Here is a 14212-nt window from a genome sequence, read left to right as displayed (position 1 = left end):
CCTACTAGGCCACACTGCTTCAATACTCAGACACCTGCATGAGGGAATGCCAGCGAACTAATTCCCAGAGGCCACCACTCTCACTGTCTTGAAAAAGAAACAAGAGAGAGCTGAGTCTGGAACCTTCCCAGCTGTCTCCCTGTTATTGCCCAATAGATCCTAGCAAGTTACCTCATCTGTAAAATGGGGATGAAGAACGTGAGCCTCATGTGGGACATGGACTGTGTCCAACCTGATTAACTCATATCTAGCCCAGCGCTTATTACAGTGCCTGGAACAAAGCAAATGCTTAACAAATACCATTTTAAAAAAAGTTCTCTCGGCTTTTGAAGGACATCACTAACCACACCCTCTGTGAAGAGCATTGTAACCTCAGGCCAAAGCCCAAGTCGAGTGAGAAGATATGCAGGGAACACTACCAAGTTCTTATAAAAGTTTGATACCCTCAGGCAAACTGGGCTCTGCTGTCTGCTCAGAATCTATCAAGTTGCCTAGATTTCTCCCCAGCAGCAAAGTAATAATAATAATAATGTTGGTATTTGTTAAGCACTTCCTATGTGCAGAGCACTGTTCTAAACGTTGGGGTAGATACGGGGTAATCAGGTTGTCCCATGTGAGGCTCACAGTCTTAATCCCCATTTTACAGCTGAGGTACCTGAGGCCCAGAGAAGTTAAGTGACTTGCCTACAGTCACACAGCTGACGGGTGGCACAGCCGGGATTCAAACCCATGACCCCTGACTCCCAAGCCCGTGCTCTTTCCACTGAGCCACGCTGGCCACTGGGGTCAGAGTTGAAGGTGCTCTGTTTAACCTTTCCTTTAGTACCATAAGGGTGAAGCAGGGCTATGAAGTAGTAAGTCTTCTTGGACCGAGCCTCCTCTGTCACGATTGCGGATGTGATGTAGGTCCCAGGGGTTGGTTTCAGAATACTCTGCCGCTCCACGGGGAAACATCCGGCTCGACTACAGTCAAGGGTATTTTTTGAGCGCTTGCCGTGGGCCGAGCACCGAACGAAGCACTGGGAAGAATAGGACACGGAGTCGGTAGAGGCGACCAGTTACCAAGATCTATTCCTTGAGAATAGAACCGGTCGGCTCCCTATTCGTGACTGCTGTTGCAACACACATATAAGATGACATGAAGATGATCATCCCAAAATCTGTGCAGGGCATTAAATTGACCGTAAACCTGAGGATCATCAACTGAGGCCTTCAGTGTTTGGGCAGACTTTTAACCATCTAAGCAGATGGTTTCTTGCCCCTTTCTCCGTTCATCTCTCTCCTCTTGCAGGAGGTTCTTGCTACCATTCAACTTAAATCACCTCCTGCAGTTTCAGCTTATTTCTTCTTGCTCTCTCTTCCAGAGAGGTGGAGAACAGTTGTCTGCCTCCTTCTGTCTTGGTTATCGTTCAGGCAAAATAGATTATGAGGTCTTTGGAAGGACTGTGGGAAAGGTATTACTGCTATCACATATCTCCAGGAATATATTTCACATCTGATCGATCAAATGTAGTATTGGCTAGGACAGGCAGGCAGATGAGAGCTCTTCTTGTTTCAGTGTTACAGTTAGGCGTAAGGTAATGATAAGCGCGTCTATTGTCTGCTTTTTAAGACGGGTCTGAATTCATTCACGATGAACAAAGTGCCGATTTACAGTGGGAAATTGCAAAGTGTATTTTCCACAGTCTCCCTTTGTTTACCCTCTTTGGAAATTTCAGAACTTGTCGCTTTCACAGTCTTTGCAAGAATATCTTGAGATAATTCTTTGCTTTTGCTTTTAAAGAAATAATACATCCTATATATGTATTGAAAAATCACATACAGAATCCTTGGACATAAAATTTGATCTTTTCTCTTTTCATGTAAAAGCTTTCCAAATTTGAAATGTCCTTTTTTTTCTTAGCACTCATATAATTTGAAAGAACAGGCTCAAAGGGATGATAGGCTTCGACATTATGAGTTAGTGGTTTTCAAAATTATAGAGAACAGATTCTTTTTTTTTTTTTTTAAACAAAACCTGTAGATGTCTTTCAAGTTTCAGCTTGCCGAGTTCTTCCAGGCGAGTGAGTGCTTGGAGGAGAGGAGGGATTAATCAACATTTGAAAAGCACAATGATGCTTGAAGTTGATGAGGATGATGATGGAGTATCCAGTCTTGGTCCAGCCATAAGAACCTGGGGACCAGAACTTACGTGAAGGATTTGATTACAAGGCGAGTTTGTGAGGTTTGCTCCCAGCTCCTGGGGCGGTGGGGGTGGCGGAGGTAGGCAATACTGCATCACACCTGCAAAGTCCACCCATGAAAACCCATTTATGGCCAAAGTCATTACAGCACAGTTCATCTTTATGGTGTTTGTTAAGCACTTACTATATGCCAGGCACTGTACTAAGCGCGAGGTAGATAGAAGCTAATCAGGTTGAACACAGTCTCTGTCCCACATGAGACTCAACTTTTCTGGGCCTCAGTTACCTCACCCCTAAAATGGGGATTAAGTGACTTGCCCGAGGTCACAGACTTGTGGTGGAGCCAGGAATTAGAACCCATTACCTTCTGACTCCCGGGCCCGTTTTCTAGCCACTAGGCCCTGCTGCTTACTCAGTGGCAATGTTGTCCCACAGCTCCATAGGTGAACAAACATTTGCCAGCTGAGCCAGCGTGGAATCAATGGTATTTATTGAGCGCTAACTATGTGCAGAGCACTGTACTCCGGCTCTGTCGCTTGTCAGCTGTGTGACTGTGGGCAAGTCACTTAACTTCTCTGTGCCTCAGTTACCTCATCTGTAAAATGGGGATGAAGACTGTGAGCCTCGCATGGGACAACCTGATTACCCTGTGTTTACCCCAGCGCTTAGAACAGCGCTCGGCACATAGTAAGCGCTTAACAAATACCAACATTATTACTAAGCGCTTTAGTGAATATTGTACAACCGAATTAGCAAACACGTTCCCCATCCGTAATGAACTTACGAAGCCTCTGAAGTATTCACTGCCCACTTTAGCAGCTCCTTTCAGGACTCCTGTTAAACCTGTCAACCACCAGTTGTGTTACCCAGCTATTTGGGCAAAAACCTTCCCAATTGGTGGTGTTTGGCCTGCAGGGACTCTCCTTTTTCCAACACCTCACACCCATTGAGGGAGGTTGTACTTTCTGGAGGATTGGATGGAAGTTAAATGTCCAACAGGGCCTGGTTCTCGAGAGTCCCTGTTAGCTCTGGATTTCTCTATTTCGGTCAAACTTATTTATTGAGCGCTTATCGGGTGCAGAGTACCGTACTAAGCGCTTGGGAGCATACAGTACAACAATAAACAGACACATTCCTGTCCACAACAAGTTTACAGTCTAGAGGGAGAGTTTTCAGTTATCAGTGGATATAAAAGTGGATTTAAACTTGGGGCTTAGTTTTCTAAAGGTTTAGTTATCCTGCATTAAAATGATCTGCTGCCCAACCAGCAGAATCCAGCTGGAGGGAGCAGAGCTAGTAGTTGAGGTGGATAAAGAGGGGGCTTGAACACATTAACGTCTGTCTCGCCCTCTAGACTGTAAGCTCATCGTGGGCAGGGAACGTGTCTACCAACCCTGTTGTGTGGTACTCTCCCAAGCGCTTAGTTCAGTGCCCTGTACGCAGTAAGCGCTCCATAAATACCATCGCCACACCCCCGTTTCTGGGACAGTTCCTCCCACAGGGGAAACTGAGCGTGCCATGGTGCCAGGGAAGTGCCAAAGAGGCAGGGGAGCAGGAACATAGCCAAGAGACTTCCCTCCAAAGTAGTCCTGTCATAGCCTAGTGGCTAGAGCACGGGCCTGGGAGTCAGAAGGAACTGGGTTCTAGTCCCGGATCTGCCACTTGTCTGTTGTGTGACCTTGGGCAAGTCACTTTGCTGGGCCTCAGTTACCTCATCTGGAAAATGGGGATGAAGACTGAGCGCCCCATGTGGGACAGGGACTGTATCCAACCCGATTAGCTTGTATCTACCCCAGCACTCGGAACAGTACGTGACATGTAACAAGCACTTAAAAACCAAAATCCAGGACAGTGTTTCTGGGGGTCGGTCTGAAGAGGGAGCCATTTAAGGAGCAGAGCTTCTGCTGTGGCAGAGTTATTTTTCGAAAACAAACGTCACCTCCGTTCTCCGAGTTTGTTGGTTGAAAAGTCATCTGTGCTGTGTATATCGATGATGTCAAGCTGGAAATATGGTGTTTGATTGCAGAACTAGACTGTTCATTTATGCCTTTAAATAGCCGTGCTTTCGTCTTTCATACCTTTTTAAGTAGGGATTTCTAAATTTGAAGAGATTACACTATTTTCACTTAAACTGGCTTGATTTCATCTTTCCAACATGTTCCTTTGAAGTAACAGTCTACATTAGGATTGGGTGCCATACTTGTCAGTGTGAGAATGCTGAAAATAGTCCCCAACTCTGTCCTGAAAGGGTTTTTTTTTGTCTTCTGCGAGATTTTTTATTTTCTTCCCTACAGACAGAGAGTTTGGTCTCTTTGGGGAGTAGGAAGCAGTCTACCTCACTTAGATGCAATTCCCAATCTGCCTGTCCAACCAACACTCACCATTTTACCCTCACTTTTTACTGTCGATAATTATGCTGATATATGATTCCTAATGTGAAGTTCTGTGATCTCGTTCTGCTGCTGATTCTTTCATGAGGGAAATTCATATTTCCTTACAAAACCCCCTACGTATCACTAAGCTAGGACTGAACATGGTTTTCAATACCTCCTCCAGCAGGGAGATTTAAAAACTGAATCCCAAATAATTCTTTCAGCTTGTGGCATCGGTGTCTGTATATATTGCTATTATGGTCTCAATTTCATTACATAGACACACAAAACTATAATCAGAGCCTTTTCGGTTTCCTGAATTTACACACAGTACACCTGGTTTCCTCTACCTACCACTTTAGTGCTGCTGTATTTGTTTTCATATTAATATTGAATCATAAAGAGTTTAAACATTCTGGATATATTTTATGCCTGGTTTCATTTTTGTCTTAAATATTTCACTGAGCATGAATTTCACAATAGCAGTGTGAGATAAAATCTTCACAAATTATGTATTGAATACCACATTACTAAAATCATCCTTATCACTAAAACCACATCCTTTAAATTTACATTTTGAAAGTTGCTTTTCTGTATTGATTTCCTATCGGTTCGAATGAACAACAGTAATCATCAAATATAAAAATATCCAAAAGACCTAAAACTGTGGCCCATTTCCAATGTATTTAGAACAAGGTTGGTACATTTTTTAGAGTGAAATGGAAAATTGAAGTAAAATCTAATGCATAATACAGAAGCAGTGTGGCCTAGTGAATAGAGCATGGGCACGGAAGTCACAAGGACCTGGGTTCCAATTCTGGCTTTGCCATTTGCCTATTGTGTGACCTTGAGCAAGTCACTTAGCTTCTCTGGGCCTCGGTTACCTCACCTGTAAAATGGGGATTAAGACTGTGAGCCCCATGTGGGACACAGACAACTGGTTGGCTTATATCTACCCCTGTGCTTAGTACAGTGCACGGCACAGTAGGCACTTAAATACCATAAAAAAGGGTGAGGTAGCGAAAAGGGATTCTATTACTCTAGGCCAGCGTAGGTGTGGGGGAAATAATCCTTTAATTAATCCAAATTGGGTGAACTATTTCCGCCACTAATCCCAACTCTCTCTCACTTTTCTAGTCATCAAAAGCAAGAGGCCAAGCATTTAGCACAGCGCTGTGCACACAGCTAGACTGTAAGCCCATTGTGGGCTGGGAATGTGATTTATTGCTGTATTGTACTCTCCCAAGTGCTTAGCACAGTGCTCTGCACACAGTAAGCTCTGTATAAATACAATTGAATGGATGAATGAAGTAAGCACTCATTTCACCACCATCGACTGAACAAGCAGTGCCAAACTTTGTCTCTCAGAACTCCCTTTAGAGTGTGTCCATCAGTGGGATTGCCTAATTTGTGGTGCATCTACACTACTGATTCTACAGTCCATGAGAGCAGAGATTTTGTTTCCCACCCCTATTGATTGTATTATATTCTACCTAACACTTAATACATTGTTCTGCCCACGGTAAGCACTCAGTAAATACCATTGATCGATTGATTGAAAATGCACCTCAAATGTATTTTAAATCATTATTCTATTCAAGGAAAACCTGACACTTTAAATGATTTCTGCTGTGGTAGCTTTTGGATGCTTTGCGCTTCTGAAAATGTCTTTGTAGAAGATAATTCCATTATTGAAATGCTTTCTAGGAGATTGGAAATCAAGACTTTGGGCTAAGTAATGAACTCAGGAGAAAGACAATTTGGAAAAAAAAAATCCCAAATACTTTCCTTTTCAGAAGTGAACTGGCCTTCATTAATAATCATTTCAATTATTTAAAACTGTCATATAACACAAGGGCTTCCCCCCACTACCCTACCTTCTGATGGACCGCAAACCAAGTCGGAAACAATTTGTTCCGTCAAACCAACTGTTTTTTTCCTTTGAGAGCCACTTGAGTCTTCAGCGACACAAAACCTTTCAAACTGGATAATCGATCTATTAATGGTATTTATTAAGTGCGTGTAGAGGACTGTACTAAGCGCATGGGAGAGTACAATACAATATTGTGGACAGTGAACAATGGTTACGCTGCTCCCAGTGCTTAAGTTTATTATTCCTTGGTAACAAGTGAAGCCCCTTAGAATGAACACTGTCCCTTTCAGATAGCTCCTGGATCTTTCTATGCATTGCCCCATACGTTGTGCATTATACTACTGCAATGTACCATTCAGTCCCCTGATTTATATCAGTCAGCATTTGAGCACCCCATGTAGGTAAAACACTACTCTCAGTGCTTAGGAGAGAAGCAGCGTGGCTCAGTGGAAAGAGCCCGGGCTTAGAAGTCAGAAATCATGGGTTTTAATCCCGGCTCCGCCACCTGTCAGCTGGGTGACTTTGGGCAAGTCTCTTCACTTCTCGGTGCCTCAGTTACCTCATCTGGAAAATGGGGATGAAGACTGGGAGCCTCACGTGGGACAGTCTGATTACCCTGATCTACCCAGCGCTTAGAACAGTGCTCGGCACATAGTAAGCGCTTAACAAATACCAATATTATTATTATTATTAGGAGAGTACAACTAAGGAGCAACAGACCCTGTCATGGGGAGCTCGCCAGACATAAGCTGTACACAAATGATACGGCTGTCGATAGACTTATTTATCCTTTCATATTTTGGCTATGTAAAGAAACATTCGTAAGAGCTACGCTGTCTGAAGATTCAAATGTATATATTGAGTGCTTACTGTGTACAAAGCACTACACTAAGCACTTGATAGAATACAATATAATAATAGACACGTTCCCTACCCACAGTGAGGTTACAGTCTAGTGCCAAAAATGTGAATACTCCTCCCACACTGTCCAATTTGCTACTAGGACTAGTAATAATAATAATAATGTTGGTATTTGTTAAGCACTTACTATGTGCAGAGCACTGTTCTGAGCACTGGGATAGATACAGGGTAATCAGGTTGTCCCAAATGAGGCTCACAGTTAATCCCCATTTTACAGATGAGGGAACTGAGGCACAGAGAAGTTAAGTGACTTGCCCACAGTCACACAGCTGACGAGTGGCGGAGCGGGGATTCGAACCCATGACCTCTGACTCCCAAGCCCGGGCTCTTTCCACTAAGCCACGCACTGGGAGAATCACTATCAGAGGGATTTATTCAACACTTACTATGTGCCACAATGAGCTTACAGTCCCAAAGGAAATGGCCATTGCCATACCATGCCTTACTAAATCTAAACAACCCAACAGTTAGCGGCAAAGTGTCTGAAACGTATTCCTCCAGTGATTCCGTCAGTTTTAATTCCGTTTGGACTTGTTTTCAACAGGTCTCCTGTATGATAAATGAGGATTGAATGAAAGTATTCAGAGACACCAGTAGGTTATCACGGATATTGCAGACCTTTATGTTGTGTATATGATGATAATGGTATTTGTTAAGTTCTTACTATATGCCAAGCACCGTTCTAAGTGCTGGGGTAGATACAGGGTAATCAGGTTGTCCTACATGGGCCTCACAGTCTTAATCCCCATTTTACAGTCGGGGTAACTGAGTCACAGCGAAGTGAAGTGACTTGCCCAAAGTCACACAGCTGCTAAGTGGCAGAAAGTTTTGCCAACTTCTTTGAGTCACCAGATGACCCTTATAGCTTTGGCCTCTAGCAGCATTTGAACTTGTCATAGAGCATGTAAGCACTGAGCATAGTAATGGTTAAAATATTTGGCATGATTTATTTATTCTATTCTCTACTATCTCTTACTTTGTAATCTTTCCCTGGGTTTGATGGCTGAATCCTGCAAAGGTTTTAACTGGCATTTAGTTCCTTTTCAGATGAGCCCTGAAGCTTATCTTTTTATCTGCTACCGTGGCGCGCGTACTGTTTTTACATTGGGCTTTAGTTTCATTGAGGTGCAAGGGGAAAATAGGTTAGTAAAAAGTAAATGCTTCTTCAGAGTAGACAATTATTCTGTACCTTTACAGAATAATGAGACTCACTAATTTCAATTTACACTTTATTATATCACGGTGGAGATAAAGGATACAAATTTAAACCACTTTGTTTCACCTTAATGCTGTTTAGATGAATATTTCAGTGGTTTTTATGGTCCGAGTAATTTTCATAAGGCCTATTATGAACCCGGTTCTTGTGCTTCTCAGTTCCATATGTTTCTAGTGTTTCTAATATTGTACTCTCCCAAGAGCTTAGTATAGTGCTTTGCACACAGTAAGTGCTCAATAAATATGACTGAATAAATGAATGAGTGTCACTCTCAGTATTAGCCTCCCAAGTAAATAACTCATCATTTTAAGGTCTGTGGGTGAGGTTTAAATTGACAAAAACTCAAAATTAGCTCACGGTAGCCTCCTTTAGCCCAGAAATAGCTTAACCAGAAAGGAGATGACTTCACACCATGAGAGGCTTCTCCTAACAGAGACCTAGACTAGACTGTGGAGCAGGGAAGTGTCTAAGAGCAGAAGTTGAAGCAGTACATCAGACTAAGTCTTCTTCTGGGGTTATTCCTGGGGAAATCTCTGCTCTGCCATAGGATGGGCGGTAAATTCAAGTGCTTAGTACAGTGCTCTGCATGTAGTAAGTGCTCAATAAATACTGTTGAATGAAATTCCTGTCACAAAACCCTAGGGACCTTTGGGAGATATAGGCAAAATATTCCCTGTGTATTCTGGTCCATGTAGTTTTTCTCATCTTTTCCTTCTCTGCAGTCCTCCTGCCAGCTTTCAACCAGACCTGCCTGCAGTATTTTTTTTTTTACAGTCCAGCACCCTCCTTTGGCTATGATCACACCTTTTGGAAGGTTATTGGTTCAGGGTTTGTGGCGGGGGCGGGAGGGGCGCGATTGGGTTGAGGTGGGGCATGTATGTTTGCCTTTGTATGTTTAGATGTGCCTTTGAATATTAAGAGGGAACTGCTTGTAGTGGGGGTATTAGACTGTAAGCTTGTCGTAGCCAGGGAATGTGTCTACCAACTCTATTTATTGTACTCTCCCAAGCTTGTAGACCAGTGCTCTGCACACAGTAAGCACTCAGTAAGATTGATTGGTTTAGCAGACACATGACTCATACAAGCAGTTAGGTCAGTGCTCTGCACATAGTAAGCGCTCAATACTATTGAATATCAAATAGTTCTAATTGATGCAGCTGGAACAGAGGCCTGGCCACCACTTGATCTAAATCTCTGGCCACTTTGCATTCTGTGAGATGTGGGGCCGACCCAGCACTGTTTCTGATTCCTGCAGTTTCATATTCAAATCTAAATTTATTGTTTCTGACCCAGGGTTTAGCACACAGTAAATGCTCAATAGATATCAAACTCTACTGTGTCTTTCACATTTTATTTCAGATCAGGTGAGATTTGGGACAAGGAGGCTGTAGGGTCCACCCTTTCAAAGAGGGTTGTGGAGAGGGGAATGGGTGAGGGGTAGAGAAAGCAGGAGCTGTTCAAACTACCCAAAGGAAAAGAATGAAATCGTGTTTCCTGATGCACAAACTTTCCTGTTCCCCATAGCGACATTTGGGGATTAAACAGCTGCCATTGTTCAGCCTGCAAAAGGTAAGATGGGGAGGGCTTGTTCGAAGGTTTCTTAGGTCATGACCTCAGCAGCCTCCCCAACCTCTTGTGAGGGAAGACCACACTAATGGCTGCCTCTCAGCTAGTCTGACAAAATGTTTTGAACAGGAGGCGGCAGACGGTCAATCGGTAATATTTATTTCACGCTTACTGTGTGCACAGCACTGTACTAAGCACTTGGGAGAATACAGTATTACAGAATCAGTAAACATGTTCCCAGCTCACAAGAAGCTTACGGTCTAGAGGAGGATACAGACAATATAAATAAATTACGGATGCATACCCAAGTACTGTGGGGATGAGGGGAGGGGTTAATAAAGGATGCAAATCTAAGTACAAGGGAAATGCAGAAGGGAGTGGAAGAGGAAATGAGGGCTAAGTCAGGGAAGGCCTCTCGGAGGAGATGCACTTTTAGTAAGGTTTTTGAAGATGGGGAGAGCGATCGGCTGTCGGATATAAAGAGGGAGTGCGTTCCAACCCAGAGGCGGAATGTGGGCGAGAGTTCAGCAACAAGATCAAGGAACAGTGAGTAGGTCGGCATTAGAGGAGTGAGGTGTGCGGGTGGGGTTGTAATAAGAGAGCAGCAAGGAGAGCTAGGAGGGGGAAAGGTGACTGAGTACTCTAAAACCGACAGTGAGGAGTTTGATGCGGTGGTGGACGGGCAACTCCTGGAGATTCTTAAAAAGTCACTGACTTGACTAGGTCAGTGAGGCTTAATGGCTAAATTGCAGTTTAGCATCAATACTTAGCATTCTGGGATAAAAGTGTTTTCTTTAAAAAAAAATAAAAAAATTCCTGAACCATAGGCTACCAACCAGTAAAGACCCTGGGAGGGAGGAATTCCAAATAATACCCTAGAGAAAGTTAATGTACCTCTAAAGAAGGAAATGGTTTCCCCCTTCTCCCCATTAGATCTGATCCTGTTGTGTTTAACAATCCGTTTTGCATGAATACAGTAAATGTTCCTTAAAGCAGTCACTATGGTGTGTTGGTCTCCCGGAGTCATTTACAAGAAGCATGCTTTCCTGTGTTACATTTAGTTCAACCTAAATGACAATATTAACTTAGCTAGTTAATATAGATCCTTCAATAGAGGCACCTATTTTACTGGCATGTCAAACCTTTGAAAACCGTGTTTTACAGTCATAATCTTCTTAGTTGGTAGTTACAAATAATATTAGTTTTCTCTTATAAGCAGCAACTTTGGGTTCAGCTCTGTAATTTACTCAAATGATTCCTCTCCATATATATATATTTTATCATTGCTCTCACAAGGGCCTTACAAGGCATATTTAAGTAAATGGATTTGAAACAAGTCTCATTAAAGCAATACAAATATGCTCCTGTCCTTCTGAAAAGATTTCACCTCAACAGGTTGAAACAGGCAAAGTAGTGTGGCCCAGTGGATAGAGCACGGACCTGGGAGTAAGAAGGACCTGGGTTCTAATCCCAGCTATGCCACTTGTCTGCTGTGCAACCTTGGGCAAGTCACTTAATTTCTCGGTGCTTCAGATCCCTCATCTGTAAAATGGGGATTAAGACGGTGAGCCCCAGGTGGGACATTGTCAGTGTCCAACTTGATTAGCTTTTATCTACTCCAGCACTTAACACGATGCCTGGCACATAGTAAGCGCTTAACAAATACCGTTAAAGAAAAAAACAGGTTGCAACAAAACTAAAGTTCTGTCACCCAGGACTTGCAACTGTGCCAGGGACTAGAGAGCCAGAAGCAAAGGATCATACAAGATTTTATCCACCTTTTTTGCAGGCTCAGCCCCATGTTTTGGACCTATAAAAAGTCTGAAGACGACAGGGTCATGCACCAGCCAGTTTGAGGCTGATTCCACATGACAGCTAAAGATCTTTATTAGCACGAAGATGAAAGCCATATGAGTCAGCAAGGCTGTGCCAACAGTTTTTAAAAGATACAATCGAGGTGTATTTCATCGTTGTCATAAACCTCACCTATTGAACCCCCGATGGTGCCGAGTTCTGCAGTAACATGAATTTGACATGCAGGAGGCTGAAATTAATCCTTCCACTAGGCCCTGCGCTGAGCAAAGCTTGATGGGAAGATTGGGTCTTGTTTTGATCACTGTGTTTTGCAAGAGGATATGGAGATACGCGAGACAAACCGGAGAAGGACAGCGAGAGTGGTACTTAGTCTGGAGAAGAGAAAACTAAGTGACTGGATTACTGCCTTCACGTATACAAAGAGATTTTAGGGAGAACAGAGACAGGCTAGGCTCTTCCCGACTTTGGAAGACCATGCCTGAGGAAGTGGATTTAATTTGCAGTGAGAGAGTTGGGTTGGAAATAAAGTAGAATGCCTTAATTACCCACTGCAAAGACATTGAAACAGGTTACTGAGAGAAGCATAGATTGTCATTTCCTTGAGGGCAGGGATCACTCTTCAAGCTCCATTGAAAACTCTCCAAAGCGCTCAGTTCAGTGCTCTGCACACAGTAAATGCTCAGTAAATGTCATCATTGTTCTCGTCTAAGCTCTAGTTAAATGGCAAGATAGCTTTAAAGGCTTTGTTGGATAGGGTAAGTGTGAAGAGAGGCAGACAGTGGGAATTCCCAAGCGGAGAAATGTTCAACCATCCTCCTGAATACTCTGTACCTGATATTTGGTGCATTTGGAGCCTACATCTTCCTCTCTGTCCTTTTGTTTCATAGTGAGGTAATACCGACATCCAGATTTTTTTGTCTGTTTGAGGCTATTACTGTGTCGGAGCTGAAATCCATCAGCTGTGTCCTAGAATGATTAAAGAAAACCCCTGAAAAATCCTATAGATGTTTTCTAAATTTCCTAGGTTTATTTCCCTTACATAGAGGTTTAAACCATTCAAGGGACAGATGCCTTCATTTTATCCTGTGCCGAGAGTTCCACAATGCCCTAAACCCTCTTGAAAACTAGAACGCCTACAGAAACGGTAATAGGATATTCAACCGAAGACATCACCTGGGTGGAATAACATGGTGCCTGTTATTGAAAGTGTCATTTTCTACATTTTCATCCATCGTGGCGTTTGAAAGTTCAAAACAGTGAGCCTGATTTGTTCTCCTTTGTAGAGCCAGGCCGAGGCCCACTACAAAGGAAGTAAACATGCCAAGAAGGTCAAAGCACTAGAGGCAACGAAAAGTAAACCAAAAATGGGTTCTTCCAAGGACAGCACAAAGGCTAATCTCAGCTGCTCCATTCCTCCCATCACGGGCAACAGCTCTGACAAATCAGGTCAATGGCCGTTTTCGTTCTCTACATTCTTTGCTTTTTCTTTTTCCCCCTTTTCTGAGTTTGGGCATGTTTTATGTTCCACGATTTGTTTGTGTAATTGAGGTATTAACTTACTTTGTTTCACAGGAAGTGGCTGCCAGCATTGAAACCTGTTAGGGTGTGCTAATCAGTTCTATTAAAAGCCAATGGATGAATAAATGTATGTACCTATCAGCCCTCAAGGGAATGAACATATGCTCATAAGAGGCCTAATTGAACTCTAAAAACCTCCTTCCTATTTTGTTTCAAATTTCCACGAAGGCTCTGCGTGAATCTGTTTCTAAGGCTAAGAAAAAAAAGATCTATACCTGGAAGATGGAGAAGGTGTTTCCCTCTGTTCTCTGCATTAGACGACTCTGGGTTTAAAAAAAGAGAGTGATTCAAAACTCTCTACAGTTAAAATTGTGTGGCTTAGAAGATGGAACTACTAAGGATCTGGGTTCTAATTCCCAGTCTGCTGTGGGATCTTGGACTAGTCATTTAAATTTTCTGTGCCTCAGTTATCTCATCTGTAAAATAGGGATTAAGACTGTGAGCCCCTTGCGGGACAGAGGCTCTGTCCCAACTGATGAGCTTGTATCCCCCGCAGTGCCTGGCCTACAATAAGTACTTAGCAAATACCATTAAAACAAGAGCTTTATAGAGTCACTGCAGGACTATGGGCTAGGAGCTTGTCTAGTCCATGGAAGGGAAGAGATAGTTGGGAAGATAACCTTTACTTTCACCATTTTTTCTGCAATTCATTCATTCTGTTATATTTATTGAGCTCTTAATGTGTGCA

At 42.9% G+C, this 14212-nt stretch overlaps 1 protein-coding gene across 4 annotated transcripts in view; it reads left to right on the top strand.

Annotated features, from left to right (window-relative positions):
* Positions 1-14212, top strand: part of ZNF385B (zinc finger protein 385B) — a 197580-nt gene that overhangs the window by 157305 nt on the left and 26063 nt on the right. For all 4 annotated transcript variants that reach the window (XM_029072393.2, XM_039913061.1, XM_039913060.1 and 1 more), the window contains one exon: positions 13230-13392. In XM_029072393.2, coding sequence (XP_028928226.1) covers positions 13230-13392 — 163 coding nt within the window. The remainder of the gene's footprint in view (positions 1-13229; positions 13393-14212) is intronic.

Source organism: Ornithorhynchus anatinus, chromosome 9 (genome assembly GCF_004115215.2).
Source record: "Ornithorhynchus anatinus isolate Pmale09 chromosome 9, mOrnAna1.pri.v4, whole genome shotgun sequence".
Lineage (NCBI taxonomy): Eukaryota > Metazoa > Chordata > Mammalia > Monotremata > Ornithorhynchidae > Ornithorhynchus > Ornithorhynchus anatinus.
The sequence above is the reverse complement of the archived record's forward strand: the minus strand, read 5'-3'. Positions and strand labels throughout refer to the sequence as shown.